This window comes from Brassica napus, chromosome C9 (genome assembly GCF_020379485.1).
Source record: "Brassica napus cultivar Da-Ae chromosome C9, Da-Ae, whole genome shotgun sequence".
Classification (NCBI taxonomy): domain Eukaryota; kingdom Viridiplantae; phylum Streptophyta; class Magnoliopsida; order Brassicales; family Brassicaceae; genus Brassica; species Brassica napus.
This window is the reverse complement of record NC_063452.1, coordinates 48,284,261-48,305,862: the sequence shown is the minus strand read 5'-3', so window position 1 is coordinate 48,305,862 and position 21,602 is coordinate 48,284,261. Positions and strand designations below refer to the sequence as shown.

General features: G+C 34.2%; 2 protein-coding genes across 5 annotated transcripts; one reads left to right on the top strand and one right to left on the bottom strand.

Annotated features, from left to right (window-relative positions):
* The first annotated feature begins 784 nt into the window (after positions 1–784).
* Positions 785–6,645, top strand: LOC106418420 (phosphatidylserine decarboxylase proenzyme 2). 2 transcript variants are annotated; one of them, XM_022710032.2, is made up of 20 exons: positions 785–1,603; positions 1,708–1,787; positions 1,871–1,895; positions 1,981–2,025; positions 2,105–2,173; positions 2,255–2,344; positions 2,439–2,573; positions 2,691–2,782; positions 2,863–3,018; positions 3,105–3,189; positions 3,274–3,385; positions 3,457–3,557; positions 3,640–3,687; positions 3,809–3,955; positions 5,484–5,579; positions 5,668–5,742; positions 5,834–5,926; positions 6,102–6,188; positions 6,264–6,314; positions 6,408–6,645. In XM_022710032.2, the coding sequence occupies exons 1-20, from the start codon at positions 1,415–1,417 to the stop codon at positions 6,522–6,524; spliced, it is 1,893 nt and encodes a 630-aa protein (XP_022565753.1). In that variant the 5' UTR covers positions 785–1,414; the 3' UTR covers positions 6,525–6,645. The 2 variants fall into 2 exon arrangements, with proteins under 2 accessions (XP_022565753.1, XP_013714577.1); XM_013859123.3 differs by having other exon boundaries at positions 786–1,603; positions 1,981–2,040.
* Positions 6,604–9,920, bottom strand: LOC106418421 (protein CHLOROPLAST IMPORT APPARATUS 2). 3 transcript variants are annotated; one of them, XR_002661330.2, is made up of 3 exons: positions 8,253–9,920; positions 7,281–7,463; positions 6,604–6,938 (listed from the first exon to the last, which is right to left on the bottom strand). XR_002661330.2 is itself a non-coding variant. In XM_013859126.3 (3 exons), exons 1-3 carry the CDS (start codon positions 9,243–9,245, stop codon positions 6,926–6,928), a joined length of 1,194 nt encoding a protein of 397 aa, XP_013714580.2. In that variant the 5' UTR covers positions 9,246–9,913; the 3' UTR covers positions 6,604–6,925. The 3 variants fall into 3 exon arrangements, 2 of the variants coding, with proteins under 2 accessions (XP_013714580.2, XP_013714579.2); XM_013859126.3 differs by having other exon boundaries at positions 7,281–7,468; positions 8,253–9,913; XM_013859125.3 differs by having other exon boundaries at positions 7,316–7,468; positions 8,253–9,907.
* Between the last annotated feature and the right edge of the window lie 11,682 nt (positions 9,921–21,602).

The window sequence follows — 21,602 nt, the reverse complement described above, 5'->3', positions numbered from 1 at the left end:
CATCGATTGCCTTCACTAAAAACACATAAAGCATGTGCTTGAGAATATTTTTGACAAAAACACCAATAGATCTATGGGTATTTATTTTTATTTCAACCTACTCCATTACAGTATTTAGTTTTAGTGCTATCTATCTCCTTTTATACTATATTTTTTAACGTACCCTCGTGTCTTCTACTAGTTGATAGAATCAATCAACAACGGACAGCTTTGACCACGATTTGAATCGGATTCAGGAGCCTACCTAATCACACGCTTCACAACGACGGAGACACCAAGACTATTTAGACAAAGTCAAAATAATATTTTCAAACCTTTTCTTCAATTCAAGGTTTTTTTTTATCAACGTACGTATAAAGAGACCTTGGGTGGTTTTCGTCTCGTTAGCACTTAGCATATTGACAATGAAAAATATCCGCTCGAATTAATTAAATAGTGGGAAAAAATTCGCATAGGTCGACTGCTAAGTTGCTAACTCATCACAATTTTATTACTTCTAGGAAAATCTATAAAGTCATTAACCTCTTGGTATATACTACCTCCGTTCCCGAAAGTAAGATTTTAGGTTTTTTTCTTATTCCACAAAGATAGATTTTCTATATTGTTAAGGTATTTTTTTATACTTTTGAAGAACATTAATTGAGAATATTTGAATTGATTAAATTTTATTGGTGGAAAGTTATTGGAAAGTGTATAATAAAGTAAAAAATAAATTAAATTATAAATATTTATTAAATTCTTAATAAACGTGCATACTCTAGAAAATCTTACTTTCAGGAACAACAGAGGGAGTATATAATTTAAAAATTATTAGCTAATTTTTTTGAAAATATCGTTAGTTTCTTACAAAATTATATATGAATGTATTTTCGTTAATAGATACTTTTATATGTACTAGATATATCCATTTTAAATGAACTTTATAATGTCGATACATGAATTATGTGAGTCAACATATTATACATTAATTGATCAAGACAATAATATATGTGATAGTTTTATTCAAGCCGGTATCAGATACTATGTGATTGGGGAAAATAAAAACGATAGCACTAATATATTTAAACGGCAAAAATAATATTTTAGAATAAAAAGTGATTCCGATATAAAAAACATATATAAAAACTGGTATTCGAATTTCTTTATATATGCTCATAAAATATAAAATATTGTAAAAAAAAAGAGCTATATTCCGTAGAAGGTGGGAGAAGAAAAAACATTCCTTAGCAAGAAGCAAAGGGCCCATAACAGACGATTTTGCAAATTGTTTGTATGCATATATTATATATATATATATATATATATAGACGGCGACGTTTCGGTCAAACGTAGAAGAAATCGTTGGAGAAAAAATAAAATAAAACTGTGAATCTCTCTGAGATTGAGAGGAAGAGGAAGAGATCGACAAGGAGCAATGGGAAACGGAAGCTCAAGGGAGGGGAAGGAGTCGCGAAGGTCAAGGCTAAAGCAGAAGCTACAGAGGTTTCGCACTCACCGTCTTCATTTACGTACTCGTTTCTCCCGTAACGCTGCCGGTGTCGTGAATCAGAGAGCTGTCACCGTCGAGGATTTCTCCGGCATTGCGCTTCTCACTCTCATTGGCGTATGCTTTCTTCTTCTTCTTCTTCTTAATTACAAGTTTTTTATTTCTTTGCGTGTGGTTTCGCTACGTTGCTGACGACTCTGTTTCTGGTTTATTATCTTTAGGCGGATATGAAGTTTAAGGACAAGTGGCTCACTTGTGTTTCGTTCGGGGAACAAACATTCAGGACAGAGATCTCAGACACGTATGTCTTGTCTGAATTTCTTTTTAGAAGATTCTTATAGTTTGATCATAACTTTTTTTTGTTTGTTTCTGATGAATTTGCAGTACGGAGAAGCCAATTTGGAACTCAGTACGTAGATCCACACCATGTCTGAATCTAACCCTTTTTTAATACTTGTGCTAACATTATGTTAGTCTTTCTCTCTGTATTATAGGAGAAGAAGCTTCTCTTGGAGAAAAATGGACCAAGTCTCGCTAGGGTCTCTGTTTTCGAGGTTTCTTTATAATTGCGTCTTTTATTTATTTATTTATTAAAAGGATAATCATTTCCCGGTGCAGACCAATAGGCTTTCGAGGAACAAAATCGTCGGTTATTGCGAGCTTGATATATTCGATTTTGTAGTGCAGGTAAATTTTTTTTGTCTTTCTTATGATTTTATTATAAGTAAAGATTATTTTCTCCATCTGCTTATGTTTGGTGTGATATAGGAACCTGAGTCGGCTTGTAAGTCATTTGACTTGTTAGATCCTGCTTCATCCAATGTTGTTGGCTCCGTTTTCCTTTCCTGCGCTATTGAGGTATAGACACAGTAAAAAGGAATATATTCTCTGGTGAAAAGACAAGAGCAAAGCGATGGTGTTTGACATTTTTTTGCGGCTTAACATTTTGCAGGATCCTGTTGAAACAGAGAAGCGGTTTGCAAAGCGTATCTTGTCTGTAGTGGACTACAATGAAGATGGACAACTCTCCTTCTCAGAGTTCTCTGATCTAATACGTGCTTTCGGAAACTTAGTGGCTGCTAACAAGGTTCAGTGGCTTTAAGCATCTTTGTCATCTATTTCATTACTCTCATTTTAGTTTCTGAAAGTCTCAAGTATAACAAAGGTGGACTTGATGTTTTTTCATTGATGACTTGTTTACTAGAAAGAGGAACTGTTCAGAGCTGCTGACCTGAACGGTGATGGTGTTGTGAGTATTGATGAGTTGGCTGCGCTTCTTGCTCTTCAACAAGAGAAGTAAATGACCTTGACCGTTCACTTCATTTCTCAAATATTCTTTATATCTCTTTGAACTTAGTTTGAATTTTCTAATGCAGGGAGCCAATTATAAATAACTGTCCGGTGTGTGGTGAAGCTCTTCCACTCACTGACAAGCTCAACGCTATGATACATATGACTCTATGTTTTGACGAAGGAACGGGTAATCAAGTCATGACTGGTGGGTTTTTGACTGATAGACAAGCTTCTTATGGGTGAGAGAAATGTCTCTTTCTTATAACCAGGCAAACTTTAACAGCTTTCCCTTACCAACACCATGTTTTTTTCAACATTTTTTCAGATGGATGTTCAAACTAAGTGAATGGACACACTTATCTACTTATGACGTTGGTTTGAATACTGGTTCAAATGCTTCTCATATTGTGGTATGCTTTTCTTTCTGCTCTCTCTTGTATAGTCTCATGATCTTTTGCTACAAACGTCTAAATCTTTGTTGTTTCTTACTTTAGGTGATTGACCGTAAGACTAAGAGGCTTGTGGAAGAGTTGATAGACTCAAAGATTGTTCTGTCCATGAGAGCTATTTACCAGTCCAAAATTGGGCTTAGACTTATGGATCAAGGTAAACTTATTAGTATTTTTTTTTACTTCTCAAATGCAACCTATGTGATAAGTTATATCTTCTTGATCCAGGGGCAAAGGAGATACTGCAGAGACTTTCTGAGAAGCAAGGGAAGAAAATGAACACAGTTGAATCCTCTCAAAAAATTTCTAGCTTTCTTGAGTTCTTTAAGGTACCGCAAGTTACTACTCTCTGTTAAGTTAAAATGTGTTTGCTTTGTTATTGGGTTTTGGAATAAGGTTTTGCTGTTGCAGGATCAAATAAACATGTCTGAAGTCAAGTATCCTTTACAACACTTCAAGGTATGGGATGGGATTTGATTTATGTCTCAACATAACATCCAAATGTGTCTAGTTCTTAGTATGAGTTTCCTATGAAAGCCATATCAGCAAGTGACTAAGTTCTTTTTCTTTTTACTTTCAGACATTCAATGAATTTTTCATAAGGGAGTTGAAACCTGGTGCGAGACCAATTGCTTATATGAATCGTGATGATGTTGCTGTATGTGCTGCTGATTGTCGGTTAATGGCATTCCAGTCAGTGGAGGATAGCACCAGATTCTGGATCAAGGTAAACACTGTTTATAGAGTAGCTTACTATATGATAATTATTATTATTATGCAAGATTTAGAAAACTCTCAAAGCAAATTGTATTATTATTAGGGAAAATTCCTTAAAAATATACGGACTAATTTTTATTTGCTAATAAAATACATGAACTATTTTGGATCCCCGTTTAATACACGAACTAATTTCCGTTGTTGATTAAATACACAAACTTTTGAAATTCGTAGATTTTACACATCATTTTAGACGGCGTTAAATATATTTAACGGAAGTGATGACGACATTAGTGTTTAATTAAACACGTGTTTAAATTGTGAAAATAAAATTCCTTAAAAATACACGGACTAATTTTCATTTGCTAATAAAATACACAAACTATTTTGGATTCCCGTTTAATACACGAACTAATTTTTGTTTTCCATTAAATATACAAATTTTTGGAATTTGCATATTTTACACATCGATTTAGATGACGTCAACTATGTTTAACAGAGATGACGTTAGTTTTAATTAAACATGTAGTTAAACTGCGAAAAGAACGTTTACCCTCAGCCAAAACCTCTCAAATCGATTGAGCCCTAATTCAAGTTAGTTTCAATTCGAGTTTGGCATCCTAATTTGTTCCAACCTCTTTTATTCTCCAAACTATGTTATTTTTCTTCTTATTCGCTTTGATTTCCCTTTATATCTCTTCGAAGTGGAGTCAATTTCCATGTCGTGAAAAGACGAAGAAAATTAGGCAATTTTAAACTAGTTTCTGCTTTTAGAATTAGTTTAGTGTTATGTGTTTCTAATTCTTATTATTCGCTTTGATTGTAGTGATAATGATTTAATGAAGGTTAATTTACACTATGATAAATAAGTTTAGTGTTATGAATTATGTTGTATACATATTCTTTCTACTATGATCAATATATTTGAAATTTCATCAAAAAATAATTTACACTATGAAAGCGTAATGAAAAGAAAGCTAACAATATAATCTATCAAGAGGATTTTTAAGAAATTTTCTCTTCACAGTTTAACCACATGTTTAATTAAACAGTGACATCGTCTTCATTTCTGTTAAACATAGTTGACATTGTCTAAATCATGTTAAACATAGTTGATGTCTAAATCGATGTGTAAAATCTGCAAATTTCAAAAGTTTATGTATTTAATGGAAAACAAAAATTAGTTCATGTATTAAACAGAGATCCAAAATAGTTCGTGTATTTTATTAGCAAATAAAAATTAGTTCGTGTATTTTTAAGGAATTTTATTTTCACAATTTAAACACGTGTTTAATTAAACACTAACGTCGTCATCACTTCCGGTAAATATAGTTAACGCCGTCTAAAACGATGTGTAAAATCTACGAATTTCAAAAGTTTGTATATTTAATAGACAACGAAAATTAGTTCGTGTATTAAATGCCAAAATAGTTTGCGTATTTTATTAGCAAATGAAAATTAGTCCGTGTATTTTTAAGGAATTTTCCCTAAAACCCCTATTGTTATTATATGTGTTGAACCACATCCTACAATGATAGGGCCGGAAGTTTTCGATTAGAGGCCTCCTTGGGAAGAATGTGAATCCAAATGCCTTTCTTGATGGATCTTTGGTGATATTCAGACTAGCACCACAGGTACACAACGAGAATGGAAGTTTCCTACTGATATACGAGTCATAGGCTAAAACTCAATCACTGACACATCTCTTAACAAACGTTACAGGATTATCATCGGTTTCATGTCCCTGTCTCTGGAGTCATTGAAAAGTTTGTTGATGTGTCTGGGAGCTTATATACGGTATGTGCTCAAGATCTCCTCATATTTATTATGCTTAGCTATGATAATCACACTTTTGTGTACAGTTTATTGAGTTACCATTCCTTCTCAGGTTAATCCGATAGCAGTCAATAGCAAATACTGTAACGTATTCACGGAGAATAAACGGACCGTGGCAATTATATCAACATCAGAGTTTGGAAAGGTTCTTTACTTCTGTCTTAATATGCGGCTTAAGAATTTGCTAGTGATTGAACATTTGGTAGTGTTAGATTCTGAAGTTGCAACGAGTAGATGAGTTCTAGAAGCCATAGTTACAAACGAATCAGAGTAATAAATTTCATTAACTTCAAGGTCAGCTAATAACGTATATATAACAGGTTGCTTTTGTTGCAATCGGTGCAACAATGGTTGGTAGCATCAATTTTGTCAGAAAGGAAGGGGACCATGTTAAGAAAGGAGACGAAGTAAGCAGTTTCTACTTTTATCAATGGAACGACACTTCATGAAAAATATCTTCTCACACTTTTATCAACATGCAGCTTGGTTATTTTTCGTTTGGTGGAAGCACCGTTATATGTGTCTTTGAAAAGGTTAGCATATAATAATCACAAAATCTTTAGGAACAGTCTTATACATTTCATTTCATTTTGTCTTCAGTCTGAATCAACTTTTCTTTTTTGCAGAACTCGATCCGGATCGATGAGGATCTCTTAGCTAACAGTGGTAGGTCCTTAGAGACATTAGTTAGTGTTGGTATGCAACTAGGTGTCTCCACAAGGACATTTGCTGGTTCTACCTGAACTGGATCATTTGGTTTGATTTGATTTTCCTTTTGTTTCATGTAAAAGTAATTCTGTATATAAAACAAACAATATCTCCTTGCTATTATTATAGTTTTATAAAATGAAAGAGTTCAATACATTTCTTTGTGCAAAAACCAAAAAGAAAAACTTTTATTCGTTTTGATCCCTCAATTTCTCTCATCTAACATCTCCTTCATGATCCTTATTTAAGGAAAAATTACATTATAAACGAAAGGGACCATAAACTAAGGAATAAAATGAGGGTGACAAAATTTCAACTAAAACAACCACAAAAGATAATACAAAACTAAAAAGGAATGGAAAAGATAAAATGAGTGAATCTTGGCTCTGCTTTCCTTGCTATCTTTGTCCACTTGGAGGACTAACATTGGGCCTTCTCACGAACCGTCCCTGTTTCAATTTAATGACCAACCACAGAAAGTAAGGAAACATTAAATATTAGATTCTTGTCTTAATCAAAATCTAATGTATACCCTATCCTTTGACCCAATCTAAAACGTTATATATTACGTAGTTTGCTTCCATTAAATATGTATACAAATTAATCTTTCCACTTTTAGATGATAAGTAATTCAATTCAGATTTGGTTCTGTTGGTTTGTTGGTTTTACAAGAAAATTAGTAATTAAAAATATAAACGAAGTTTGAAATTTTCAAAACTCATGTTAATCTCATAAACCCGGTGTAAAAAAAATTAAATCAAATTATAATCATAAGTGGTAAAAGAACCTACATGTTTTTACCACGGATTAAGGTGGATGGAGATACCTTCATTCGAGGACGTTGATCTGCATTAAGTTTGCGAACTTGGTATCTAATTTTCTTGGAGAAGAGCCGAGTTCGACGTTTCTCTTTGTACCTCAAAACGCTTGCTTCCCGTATTCCACTGTCTCCGAACAAATTTATCTGAGCTAATCTGGCCTGCCCCAAATCCAAATTAGTTCATGGATGCATCGATTATCAGTTTTTACTTAAAGTCTTCTAGGCTTAAAAATATGCAAACCTCACAAGCTAACAACATATACCTATATCACTTCATAATTTCTCTGACATTGTTCTAGTAAATTTCTTATGGCTAAGAAGAATTTCCTGTCAATGTTTGTACTTTGTAGACTTTTATGCTACAAGGAGTATACGGATAAAGCGGATATATACTAAACCTCTGTCATTTATCTTGTAAGTGAAAACTCACGTGCAAAGTCTAAAGTCTTAAAAAAAAGTTTCTTTTTGCTAATTTTTATGACGGCCTTCATTTTGCTAATTTCTAAAAAGTTGTTGCTAAAACTTAAATGATACTACTAGAGAACACTGATACTAAAGTTTTATAAAAAAGAGCAGACCATGTACGAAAGCCAAATTTTAATTATTCTGTTTTCGTAAAAAACGGTAGAAGAAAAGTTATTAAGAACTTTACAGTAAACTTAATAAATTCTGTCAGAAATTTCATAGATTCATCATACGTACTGTGACCGCTAATAAATTACTAACTCCTGATTAATATATTTAAAGCACAAAGACAAAAAAAAATGAACACACACCCTTCGAATTCAGACAGAGCTACAAATGTCACGTGGCAATATACTAGTATTTCTAACAGAATTACGTACGAGAAATTAATTTAAAAATTACCATTAATTTAATTAAAACTAAACTGACGATCAAATTCAAGGGCGAGTGAGAGAGAAGGAAGAATACTGTTACATACATTGACATCGGCTCCGGCAGCTTCCGAGCCCAGAATCTCATCGGAGAACGGCGACTCTTTCTCAGACCAAGCTTCTAAAACGCCGTCGTAGTCGAGCTTCAACATTAACTGACCTGATTTCTCCTCCGTGTCATCTCTACACGTTTCCGTCATTGGCACCGTCTTAGCCGCCGCGGGGACTTTCTTCTTTTTCTTCTTCTTGCTCTTCTCTCCGATCAACTTCTTACTTTCGATCTTCTCCTCCTCAACGGTGGATTGGATCCGCGGCGAGATCTGTTCGAAATCGACGGTGTGAAATCTCATCCAGTTCGCGTCGTTGTGTTCCCTGAGAGCGCTTCTCAGTCCAAGTCCCAACGGGAAGTTTCCGGCGAATTTGAATCCTATTCGATTCATCTTCATCATCTGCTCTAACCGGCTAATTAGATGGCCACGATTCTCTCCGGAATTGGATTCGACGATTCCCATTATGCTATCGATCCCTTCTTCGATCTCCTCATCCAGAATCGACTCCGCATCGAACTCGTCGGAGAATTCAAATTGATTCACGTTCACCTCCTTCAACTCGGAGAAGTACTCCGATCGCGCTTGAAACAGAAAGTCTGGCTCCTCGATGGATTCGAGAAGAAGCTCGGAAGCGTCGTCGTTGTCACTGAGAAGAGGAGATTTAGCGGCGAATCCGTAGAGATGAGGATTGGGATGAGTCTTCCTCTTGGAGTACAGGTTGTTTGAGGATGAGGAGAAGAGGTTGGGGTAAGCGGTGGAGAGAAGAGCCGCCGCTTCGTTGTAAGTCTGGTTTGGTCGTTTTCGCGGCGTTCTTGGCTTTCTCGTTGAGATTGCGAGCGGAGAGTTGGATGATTCGGAGATTGTTGATGATGGTGAAGTAGCTCTCGTTGTCGTCGAGCTTGACGGTGGTGGTGGTGGTGGTGATTTCTTCTTTTCTAGCTCGAAACTATATGCGGCGGCTCCTCCGCCGCTGCTTAAGCAAGCCGACATTTTTCTTGGCTTAATGAAAAAAAAAGATATGCCTTTTTCCCGAGAAAATCAAACAGCAAACTCGAGATTCGAAGACAGTATGAGACTATACTCTGTTTAGGTGGAGGACAGAGAGTGATGACATAAAGGTTTCTCTTTTGTTTAGGAGGAAAATGAAAATGAATTGTGTTTTTAATAAATTTTTTAAACACCTAAAATAAACCCTCTGAAGAACCCTTTTCTGTTGTATAAATACAAAATTGAAGAAATTAAAAAAAAAAAGGTCAAAACTTTAGGGAAAGAGGAAGATGAAATAAAGCTTCTTACAAATGTTCACCATCTAATGAAATAGCAGAGAACGGGAAAATAAAACCAATTGGAATCTTAGATTTTTATGGAAACCAAAGAAACTGGCCTATGAGTGAAGTTTTACATAAAGAACACAGTTGGTTAGTGGAGAAGGAGAGAGATTGGACGGAGAAACAAGAGTCACGAGATATATAAGAAACCAAGTTTAGGGTTTTAGTGAAGGGTAAATAAAAAACTAAGAAGTGTCTAGCTTTGTAAATAAAAGTTGTGAAGATTAATTTCACTGAGTTTTGGCTAGAGAGAGCGACTGAGAGTGGTGGAAGGAAAAGAAGAAGAAGAAGACGAGAGAGTGAAGGGAGCATATGGTGAAGAAGGACAAGATTAAGATAGCTCGCAATCGGCAGTTCTGGACTGTATGGGGTCTACCGCTGGATTTTTTCCACTTTTGTGTTAATTTATATGGTTTTACATAATTATACGATATTTCTTATGGATATGTATCCGCTCAGAATAAGAATTTATATTTTTTACAGGGAAACTTTTAAGAGTTTTAGAAGGAAGTTTTCAATTGAAAATGGTTAGATTATATATGTAAAGTAAGAAACACAAAAAATTTATACTGCATACCATTCCCTCAAAATCTGAAAACAATATAAATAGAACCAACTTTCAAACCGAACTAAACCAAATGATTTGTATTGATTTGAATTCATTTTATGGTGTGAACCAATCAGTAAAATACTAAAATGTGTTTGCTTTTTAGTTTGGTTCGGTTCGCTACTATGGAACCAAACTGTTCTTGAAATTTTCTGAAATGTTTCTGAACCAATATATTCCAAATCATATCAAGTTATATTGAATTTTGCAAAAACAAATGTACATGAAATCTAAATCAAAAGAATGAATTAACAGAACAAATCAAATTTATTTTATTTAAACTGAATTTTGTCTAATTAAATAAGTTTTTTATTTTGGTAAACTTTTAATCACTCAAATTAACGGATGATCAAACAGAACCATATTTAAATTGTGGTAGAGTTTGTAAACCCAAACTATCAGTATCTAACAAATCAGAAAGGGTCGACAAAAAAAACAAATCAGGAAGGAAAAACAATAAAATGAATTATTCTTAAGAAATTTTAAAATGAATATTTAATATGAGCGGATTGTGCATGCAAATATTTACTTTCCGTGACGCACAAATATTCAAATAGAATTTATGAATAGTCACCAATTTACTCATATCTGAAGTAAAAATCGATCGCTCATTTGACAAGTAAGAACCTTTCAGTTAAAGTTGTTAAGTGTTTGACAAAATTGGTGCACAAAAGATGTGAGAAATGAATTATCGAGTTTCATCAATTGCGCAGAACTATTTACAGCAGTTAATAACTTAATACCATTGTAAAGGACAAGTTAAAGTTAAAGTTTAAGTTTTTGTCTTCTCTTTGGTTTAATAGTTAATAACTGTTAAACTATTAAATTACATGCTCGCTATTAGTTTAAGTTTGAACTAGAAATCCGCGAGTTTCTTATATTTTTATACATTGATATTTTTTTTCCATAATTAGTGTTATATATTTTTAGATGAATCATAATATAACGAATTGTATTCCAAAAACTTGTACCAAATCGGATAATAATAGTGATTTTTGGTACAAATATCTGAACCCGTTTCAGATACATTTGTTATTTAAATATTTTTAGGTTCTTATACATCAAAACCGAACTCATCCATACCCAAAAAGACCTAACTCAAAATCCACACATAGATTTATAATATTCAATCGGGGCCTAATTTCAAAACAAACAAAAAAGATACCCGAAAAGAACAACCCGTACCTAAATGGATAGCCAATGTTCATGTCTAACTGATTTTATAAACTAATAAAAATGTCTTTTTCTATGTGTTTGGCTAAATTAAGTAAAATAAAAATAATTTTCTATTTAGTAAAATAATTATATGAAGTGAAAAATTAAGTGACAATAAATGTAATACATTTTTATTATTTTAATTTAAGTTATTATTTTATTCACAAAACATGTCTTTGAATCATGTTTTTTGCTACGTAATTTTATATCGATTGAAACTAAAATAAATAAATAAATTTAGTAAAACAAACTAAATCGAACGTTTAACCATATGCAAAACCCAGTTATTTTACATTTTTGATTTTAAATTGCACAAAGTTAATGTTGATTAACTAACGAATAAAAATATGCACTATTATTATTATGATAATATAATTAATGATATGATGTATTATTAAGGTAATGTGATTAATGAAATTGTTAAATTGAGTGAAATATGACAAGATAATTAACGTAATTATATCAATTAAATTACTAAAACGAAACTATTCTTCATTTATATTGTTATCCATGTTTCCAAATAATTCTCATTTATACTCATATTCACGTTTTCAAACAATACCAAATGTATTTCAGTTTTAATAATATACTAGATTTTTACCCGCGCTTTTAAAACACGGAATATTTTATGATAAAAATTTCATTAACAATGTTACAAATGTATTTTTTTTTAATTTGTAAGAATTTTTGTCTATTTTAAAAATCATTTAAATCATCACTTTTAAACCTGACCCAATCCGGTAGTCGAACTGTTAAACCTGATGATACGATATGTAACCTAGTTTGATTTTAAAAAATATTTCTTATTTAAAAACCCCAAAAAATCAGCAAAAAATCACTAAAATCTAAAGTTAACTGGTTGAACCGATGGATAACTGATATGAAACCCAATATTGTAATAATTGTATGTTCATGTGAATATAATTATATAAAAGTCAAAATAGTATAACCGGTTATGTTTATTTTAAAAGATTTGAAACTGAAATGAGGTATAATTAATCTTTTTGATTTGTCTAACATTGATTAATGCTTATTTTAATATGTTATAATAAAACTGATCAAATATTTTGATTCAATTTATTTTTTATTTGAAAATTATTTTATATGTCTCATAGAATAACCCACAAAACTTTTAACCGTATAAACATCAAACATAATTTTTAATAATATAATCAAATATTACAAATATTATTTGTAATCTATTTTAAATAGAAATATTCCACCTATTTAAAAACACAACCTATGATAGTAGACGATTCTTTTTAATTCACTATGGTAACAAAATCTTTCTTTGGCAAGCATATAGGAATTATTTATGGATACTACGTGTATTTAAAAATTTAGCAGCAATCAAATATTAATTATTTTGGTCAAAAATAATTAATGTTATTATATAAATATAGGAATGTTATTCCTTTGTAAATAATTTTAAAAACTAAGGGCAAAATCCTAATAGGAATTCTATTTTAATAGTATAGATAGATTTGTAAGATTAACAACAAGATTAAAGGAATTGGTACATATGTTATATCTAAAGTTTAGTGTTTAGTGCTTAGTGCATCTTTGGCTTATTTGAATGGTAACCTCTGCCTTGTAACACTATTGCTACCTTGTTTAGCTTTTTCCATTTCACGAATATTTTGTTTCGTTTTTCATTTTTCATTTTTCTATGTACTCTGTATCAATTAAAGTTAACAAAATGAGTCCAAAAGCAGCTCTAAAGGAGGTCGTTGCCCCCCTGGTTTTAAATACCTAGCTTGTCACTCTGACTGCAAGGATCTTATCTCTCTGTTCACAGGTTCATCCTCTGAGACATCTATAGAAGACATCTTCCACGACATCTGTGTGTTGAATAAATCATATAACCATCTATCCTTTCACTTCATCCCTCGTGTGAGGAATGTTGAATCTGATGTAATTGTTAGAAATTGAAGAACATAGTGAAGAACAAGAGAGAGAGAGATGTTTAATCTAGAAAGTAGAGAGAGATAGAGTAAATAAGGAGAATCTTATTTGCTTGATTAATTTGCTTATGGGAACATCCCATATATATAGGAATTACAAGTATGGCAAATGGTAGATGAGATATGATAAACTAATAATCCATTGTATTGAGACTTTAACCCACCATACATGCTTGTCCCTTGTAGTGGCATCTCCATTGTCTTGAGACCTTAACCCACCATGCATGCTTGTCCCTTGTAGTGGCATGTCCATTGTCTTGAGACATTGTCTTGAGACCTTAACCAACCATGCATGCTTGTCTCTTGTAGTGGTATCTCCATTGTCTTGAGACCTTAACCAACCATCTTGTTTCTTATTGCTTCATCTTCACACTCCCCCTCAAGCTTGACCATAGGGACTGGTCAAACTTGGAAACCATGAAGCATTCCCTCATTAAAACCTTTAGCTTGGAAAAAAACCTCATGGGATAAAAACTAAGCCAAGGAAAAAGAGTAGAACACTTCATGGCTAAGAGGATTAGTGTGATGAAAAATCTACGAGTCCTAACTTGGAATGTATGAACTCGCAAACCTTGGTGCTTGCAGCCTTGGTAAAGATGTCAGCTAGTTGATCCTCACTTCTTGTGTAGCAGGGTAAGATGATCCTTTGTTCCACTGCTTGCCTAACTTTATGACAATCCACCTCAATGTGTTTAGTCCTCTCATGGAACACACTGTTGGAAGCTATGTGTATTGCTGCTTGATTATCACAATGCATGGTGATTGGAGTTGATGTCTCTATACCCAAGTCTCGAAGTAGGTTTCTGATCCAAATCAACTCACTAGTGAGCTTCCTCATTGCCCTATATTCAGCTTCAGCACTTGAGCATGACACTATCTTCTGTTTCTTGCTCTTCCAAGTGACAAGATTGCCTCCAATAAATGTACAATAGCCGGTAGTGGATCTCCTATCCACTCTGTCTCCTGCCCAATCAGCATCACAATACCCAACTATCTCTGTATTTTTGTTGCATCCCATCCACACTCCTTGCCCTGGCGCCTCTCTTAGGTATCTTAGGATCCTTTCAACCATGTTCCAATGGTGTATCTTGGGAGCTTGCATATTCTGGCTTACTTGGTTAACTGCAAAGCATACATCAGGCCTGGTGATGGTGAGGTATATCAGCTTTCCTACAATTCTTCTATAGTGTTTAACGTCAGTATAGGGCTTGTCTTCAATCTCCCCCTCACGCAGCACCTTATACCCATCTTCTAGTGGAGTCTTGGCTACTTTCGCTCCAAGATTTCCTGCCTCATTCAAAAGATCAAGTGTGTACTTCCTTTGAGATAAGAAAAGCCCCTCTTTAGAGCGGCATATTTCTATCCCTAGAAAGTACTTTAGCTCACCCAAATCTTTAATATCAAAAGTAGACTTAAGAAAGACTTTGGTTGAGATAATACCTTCCTTGTCACTTCCTGTGATGATAATATCATCTACATAAATAAGAATCACCACAATTCCTTGCTTGCTTGTGAGTGTGAAGAGTGTATGATCAGCTTCTGACTTTACAAACCCTCTTCCATTGAGAGTTGTACTCAGTTTGTGGTACCAAGCCCTTGGTGACTGTTTTAACCCATATATTGCTTTCTTCAACCTTAGGACATTCCCTGGCTTGACCATGTCTTCCATACCCGGAGGTGGCCTCATGTAAACCTCATCCTCCAGCTCTCCTTGAAGAAAAGCATTTTTGACATCCATCTGCCATAAATCCCATTCCAAGTTCACTGCCAATGAGAGTAGAATTCTTATGGTGTGGAGTTTAGCTACTGGTGCAAATGTATCCAGATAGTCTTCTCCATAGACTTGGGTGTATCCTCTTGCAACTAGCCTTGTTTTCTTTCTTTCTGGTTTCCCATTGGCAAGGTACTTGATGGTGAAGAGTAGACGGCTTGTAACAGCTTTCTTTCCTTTGGGGAGCTCAGTTTCATACCAAGTATCATTCTTGATCATGGCACCAACTTCATCCCCAACTGACGCTCTCCACTCTTCATGCTTCATGGCTTCTTCATAAGTCTTTGGTACATACTCTTGATCTAGGTTGCTGATGAAGACTACATGCTCTTCAGATAGTCTCGCAAAAGAACATGTTGCTTGGATAGGATGAGCTACTGCATTGTTGTTGAAGTATACTTTGGTGTCCATCCACTGAGATGGTTTCTTCACCCTTGTACTCCTCCTTAATGGTTGAACTTCTTGTTGCATTCCATCTTGATCATTAACAACTTCTTCTTGGATAGCTTCTTCTTGGATAGCTTCCTCGTGGATAGCTTCGTCATGGATATCTTCTTCAGGGATAGCTTCCTCATGGATAACTTGCAAATTAGGTTGGTTTCCCCCCTCATGATCAGGATGGACTGCTTCTTCAATTGATGTAGCTTCATCCACAACTGGAGGTATATGTGAAGTGCTCGGTACGCCACTTGTTTGAGGCTGGCTGATGCCTAGGTTTTCCAGAATGATTCTCAAGTTGTTTGCCCTATCTGAAGATCCTTGTGAGAGATCCTGAAGGCTTTCCCAACTCTTCTCATCATAGTATCCCTTTGATTCCACAAACTTAACATCCCTTGAGACCATAACTCTTCTTGATTCAGGTATGTAGCACTTGTACCCCTTCTGCGCATGAGTATATCCTATGAACATGCCTTTGACACTCTTGGCTTCAAGCTTGTTTCTCTGTTCCCCTGGTATCAAGACATAGCACACACACCCAAAAACACGCAAGTGATCAATTGGAGGTTTTATTTTGTTTAATACCTGAAAGGGAGAGTTATCTTGGAGGACTTTGGTGGGGATCCTGTTGATCAAATAACATGCTGAGACCACAGCATCTCCCCAGAACCTCTTTGGAACATTGGTATGGAACATCATGCTCCTTGCAACCTCCATAAGATGGCGATTCTTCCTTTCAGCAACTCCATTTTGTTGTGGTGTGTATGGGCAACTTGTTTGATGGATTATGCCATGTTTTGCTAAGTGATGTTTGAAAGCAGTGCTTGTATATTCTCCGCCATTATCAGACCTAAAAATTTTGATCTTGGAATTGAAATGGTTAGATACATAGTTTTGGAAGTTAATAAAAGCTTCTAAAACTCTATCTTTAGTTTGAATCAAGGTGAGCCATGTATATTTTGATTTTTCATCTATGAATGTAACAAAATATTTATGGTTCTCCCTAGACATACAAGGTGCTGTCCAAACATCAGAGTGCACAAGATCAAAGCAATTTTCATAAATAGTCTTAGAATTAGGGAAAACAGATCTCTGATGTTTACCAAGAATACAAGCCTCACAACTTCCACTCTTTAAAGATAGATTAGGTAACATCAGTCCTAAGGCACGATAATGAGGATGACCTAATCTAGCATGCCATAAAACATCACTAGCTAACACAGAAGCAGAATTGAAAGCACAAGATAAATTTGAAAGCTTGGTGTTTTCAAGCAAGTAAAGCTCTCCCTTGCTCACACCCTTTCCCAGCATCTTCCTGGTCTTAATATCCTGAAAGCACACATCATTAGGACTGAAAATAACATTGCAATTTAGATCATTGGTTGCTCTCTTAACAGATAATAAGTTGGATGTGAAAGTAGGCATATAAAAAGCTTGAGACTCCTTATCAAACAGTTTCAAGTTTCCTACTCCTTCAATTGGAATTCTATCACCATTAGCAATCACTACACTCCCTAGAGCAGGTTTAACATCACTAATCAGTCTAGCATCCCTAATCATATGATGAGAAGCTCCTGAATCGATGATCAAAGGTCTAGTAGTATGTGAAGCACTGTGAATAGAATTTAAAGCATTGACACTGATGTTACCAGAGTTTGCATTGATAGCTTTGATAAGGGCTTCAATGTCTGACTTGCGGATGAAGGCATCATCAGGGGATGGCTGGGACATGGCATGGGATGTGGATCCACCAGTGTGGGTGGTTGAGATCATAGCTCTTCCATCTTCTCCTATGCGCATGGAGCCTGGTACTGTGGTTTCATGAGCTCTTGCTTCATGTGCTTTGGCCTGGTTGTATCTGTTGGTTGAAGCAGGTCTGAGGTGAGGATGGAGGATCCAACAATTGGTTTTGGAGTGGCCTAGATTCTTGCAGTGCTCACAAGTCACAGACTTGTCTCCTCCTCTTCTTGGTTTGAAGTGTGCTTTGTTGACTGAAGCACTCTCCATCTTCTCAGCTTTGTTTGCCATAGACAGTTCCCCTTTTCCACCAAAGAGACCATCTGAGCCTAGCTCCTTCCGAAGTTGAGCACACACATCATCATAGCTTGGAAGCTCTTTAGCTCTCAATATGTGTTTAAGTACATCATTGAAGCTTGGGTTGAGTGTGAGAAGCAATCCAAAGACCTTGTCTTGCTCACGCCTCTCTTCTAGTGTACTAGGATCAGTGGTACTTGGTCTCAGCATCTCAAGTTCAGACCACAGCTGGCTGTACTTCCCAAGGTGCTTGGTGAAGTCCATCTCCTCTTGCTGTAAGTTGTTGATTGCCCTCTTAACCTCAAAAATTCTGGTGAGGTTTGAAGTGTTGCCATATACCTTGTGTAAGGTATCCCATAGCTTCTTTGCAGTCTCACAATGTGAGTAAGACTCCATGATAGGAGTATCAAGTGAGCCTTGCAAGATAGACAGCACCATGAGATCCTCCTGACCCCATTTGCCTTCATCTACCACTACAACCTCTTTGCCATCTTCTCCTTGGGTGATTTGTCTTGGGGCCTCACTTGTGGTGATGTGCTCCCATAGACCTCTTCCTCCAAGAGCTGTCCTGGTCAATCTCGACCAGGTAATGTAGTTAGGACCTTTCAGGATGACTGGAATCCTAACTAGCTTGTGCTGCTCCATCTTTGCTTGCTATTGTCCAGCGGGTAAAAAATAAAAAATTTGCCAAGGAGAAATTTGAATTTCTGAGGCTAGGCAAGAGAGAAAACAAGGGAAGCCAAGATATGTTCTCTAGAAATGAAGAAAGTAAACCAAACAAGTGAAAGAGTAAGGTGAATAGAGTAAATTTGCGGAAGCAGTTTGGTGTTCAAGAGCTTGGATGCTCTGATACCATGTTAGAAATTGAAGAACATAGTGAAGAACAAGAGAGAGAGATGTTTAATCTAGAAAGTAGAGAGAGATAGAGTAAATAAGGAGAATCTTATTTGCTTGATTAATTTGCTTATGGGAACATCCCATATATATAGGAGTTACAAGTATGGCAAATGGTAGATGAGATATGATAAACTAATAATCCATTGTATTGAGACTTTAACCCACCATACATGCTTGTCCCTTGTAGTGGCATCTCCATTGTCTTGAGACCTTAACCCACCATGCATGTTTGTCCCTTGTAGTGGCATGTCCATTGTCTTGAGACATTGTCTTGAGACCTTAACCAACCATGCATGCTTGTCTCTTGTAGTGGTATCTCCATTGTCTTGAGACCTTAACCAACCATCTTGTTTCTTATTGCTTCATCTTCACAGTAATAGCCAAAACGCCCTTAAACAGCTCTCGAACTCTTTTTTGTATGAATGACTCTATCTTTGAATGAAATATTATGGTTCGACCAAAAAAATACTTAGAACATTAGGATGAATTGTATTTATATGGTTAAAAGAGGTTAAACAAAAATGATAACAAAGATAGTGGTGTATATTTTAAATTTACATATATATATATATATATATATATTTAAAAGAATACTCACTCTGTTTCAAATAAGATATTGTTTAAAATTATTTAACACATATTAGAAAATAATTAGAATTTTCAGTTTTGTCGTTAATTAGTTATCAATGTTTTCTTATTATTATTTTTAATTTAATTAAAGGTAAAAGAGATTAATTAATGCAAAACATTGCATTTAAATCATAAAACAAAAAAATATTCTATAACAAAAAATTATTCTAACAGTCAATTTGAAACGGATTAAATAGAAAGAGTACTGTTTATCAGTATTCTTAAAACCCATACAAAAATATATATATGAATTGATTTATGTATAAATTTAATTCTTTAGACACATAGTAGATCACAGTTTTGTTGAGTAAATACTCCTATGATTCTGCTTTTAGATTACTTTCAAAAATAATTGCAAAACCCCATCATCATCATATCATCCCACCTGCATATCTTTTTGGGATCTTAAAGAGATCGAGAAAAGGGCACCTTATCTATCAACATGGCCTAATATCATTGGCTCTGCTAGATTTCTTCGATGACGTGGCGGCTTGTCCGATAACTGACTATGGTCGCCTGGTCGGAACGTTTTCACGTGTGTTCTTAAGAACCGACTTTACTAATTTGTAATCATTCTTGGTTTAAGGTTTTCGAATTTACTAATTTGGCATAAAGCCCACAGATTACTACTATATAAACAATGATTATCTAAAGTAAGAATCAATTTGTTTTTTTTTTATACATGCTATATTCTTAATTTTGAATTCAGTAAATTTTATCTTAAAATTGCATATAATAACAGAAGATAACGGACACCTAAATATAATATACGAGATAAAATTGCATATAATAACAGAAGATAACGGACACCTAAATATAATATACGCTGACATAACTTATTAAAATATTTGACTTGTGTTATATAATGGCTAATTGGCTATGTAACTAGAAGCAACTTAGAATATTGTCATATACTTTTCTTACAAAATAAAAAATATTCGTATACGTATGTTATATTAGTATTTTAATAGTAATTATTTTCCATTAAATTATATTATTCCCAAAGTGTGGAGGGAGAAAGTGGTGAGCTAGTGGATTGTGTATGTGAGATGAAAAATGATTGGAACCTTTTTGGTATCATTTGAAGTAGTTTGTGGCGAAAGCTAAGCCTACGTTTACCTCATTACGTTCAATGACTTCTGATTAGATATTAGTTTTTCCTACTTTTTAGATTTAAATATTTTCTTACATCATGTTAGGAAATACGTATGAGTCCCAATACATACAAACAGTCAGACAGATATGATATCCACGAGTTATCATTAACGTATATTATCAAAACGTAAAACTGTTTTTTTTTTTTTAAATCACTATTGGGAAAATTTTGGATGCAGAAGGAAAAGTGTAGTCATTATGTTCGAATACAGTTTTATAGGCATACAAAAATGAAACTAGAACTTTTTAACTATAACGTTATGAATTAGATAATATGATATTTTTATGGCAATCTAGTATCTGAAATATATAACAGGGACAAACAATTGTCCAGGAAAATCAAAGAAAAGAAACAAAAAATCATTACTCTTTAAATTAACTTAATAGTGTTTCAGACTTGGTTTCATTTCAACCTTGTTTAGATGCATATATATACTTGTTAACTAGGAGAATAAATTATCTTCAAAAATTATACTCTTTCCGTTTCATGATGTTTTAGAAGATTTTTGTTGTTTCATATAGTAGATGATGTTTTAATATTTTTATGTTACTTTTAACTTTATTGAAAACTGTGTAACCAATCAGATATTATAGTTATTTATGTAATTGGTTGAATAATTTTTAAATTATATTTTTACAATTAACTTTTAGAAAAAAATAAATTTCTTAATCTTTGTGCAGGTCAAACATCAAGTATTGTGAAAACATAGGGAGTATTGTTCATCAGAAATAGAAACTTACAGGCCGAGTTAAAAATGTTCTAACAAAATTCTTCTGATGATAAAATATTTTTAAGAAAATTGAAATTAATGTAGAGAAAATTGTTTATCCAAAGAAATGTGCTGGAGGGAATTTGAACCTCAAGGAAAAACAGGATAAACCTTATTATGGCACTACTCCAAAGTAAGTTTTGTTTTTATTTAACATTCTTTTCTTATGACAACATGTGACCTCTCTTCCAATTATTTACTCGATTAAAACTTTGTAGAGGAAAAATATATTAATAGCTCCAATTCTTACAGCATGTGTGGTTGAAGTAAATTGTTTATATCCGGATGGAATTCAAGCCCAATTATTTTAGGAAAATTAGAGAGAGGCTAGCTGTTCAATCTATATTTTGCGTCGTTAACTATGTAGAGCTAATTTTACTATCTTGAATAATTAACCAAAGAGAACTCTATGCGACTCCTATGACTCCCCATGTTCGTAAAAGTAAGATGAGACGTATTTGAGTTGTGATTTATCATTTACGTAGACGTAAGTAAAAAGGATTACGAAGTTAGATAACGTGATTATTAAGACGATTGT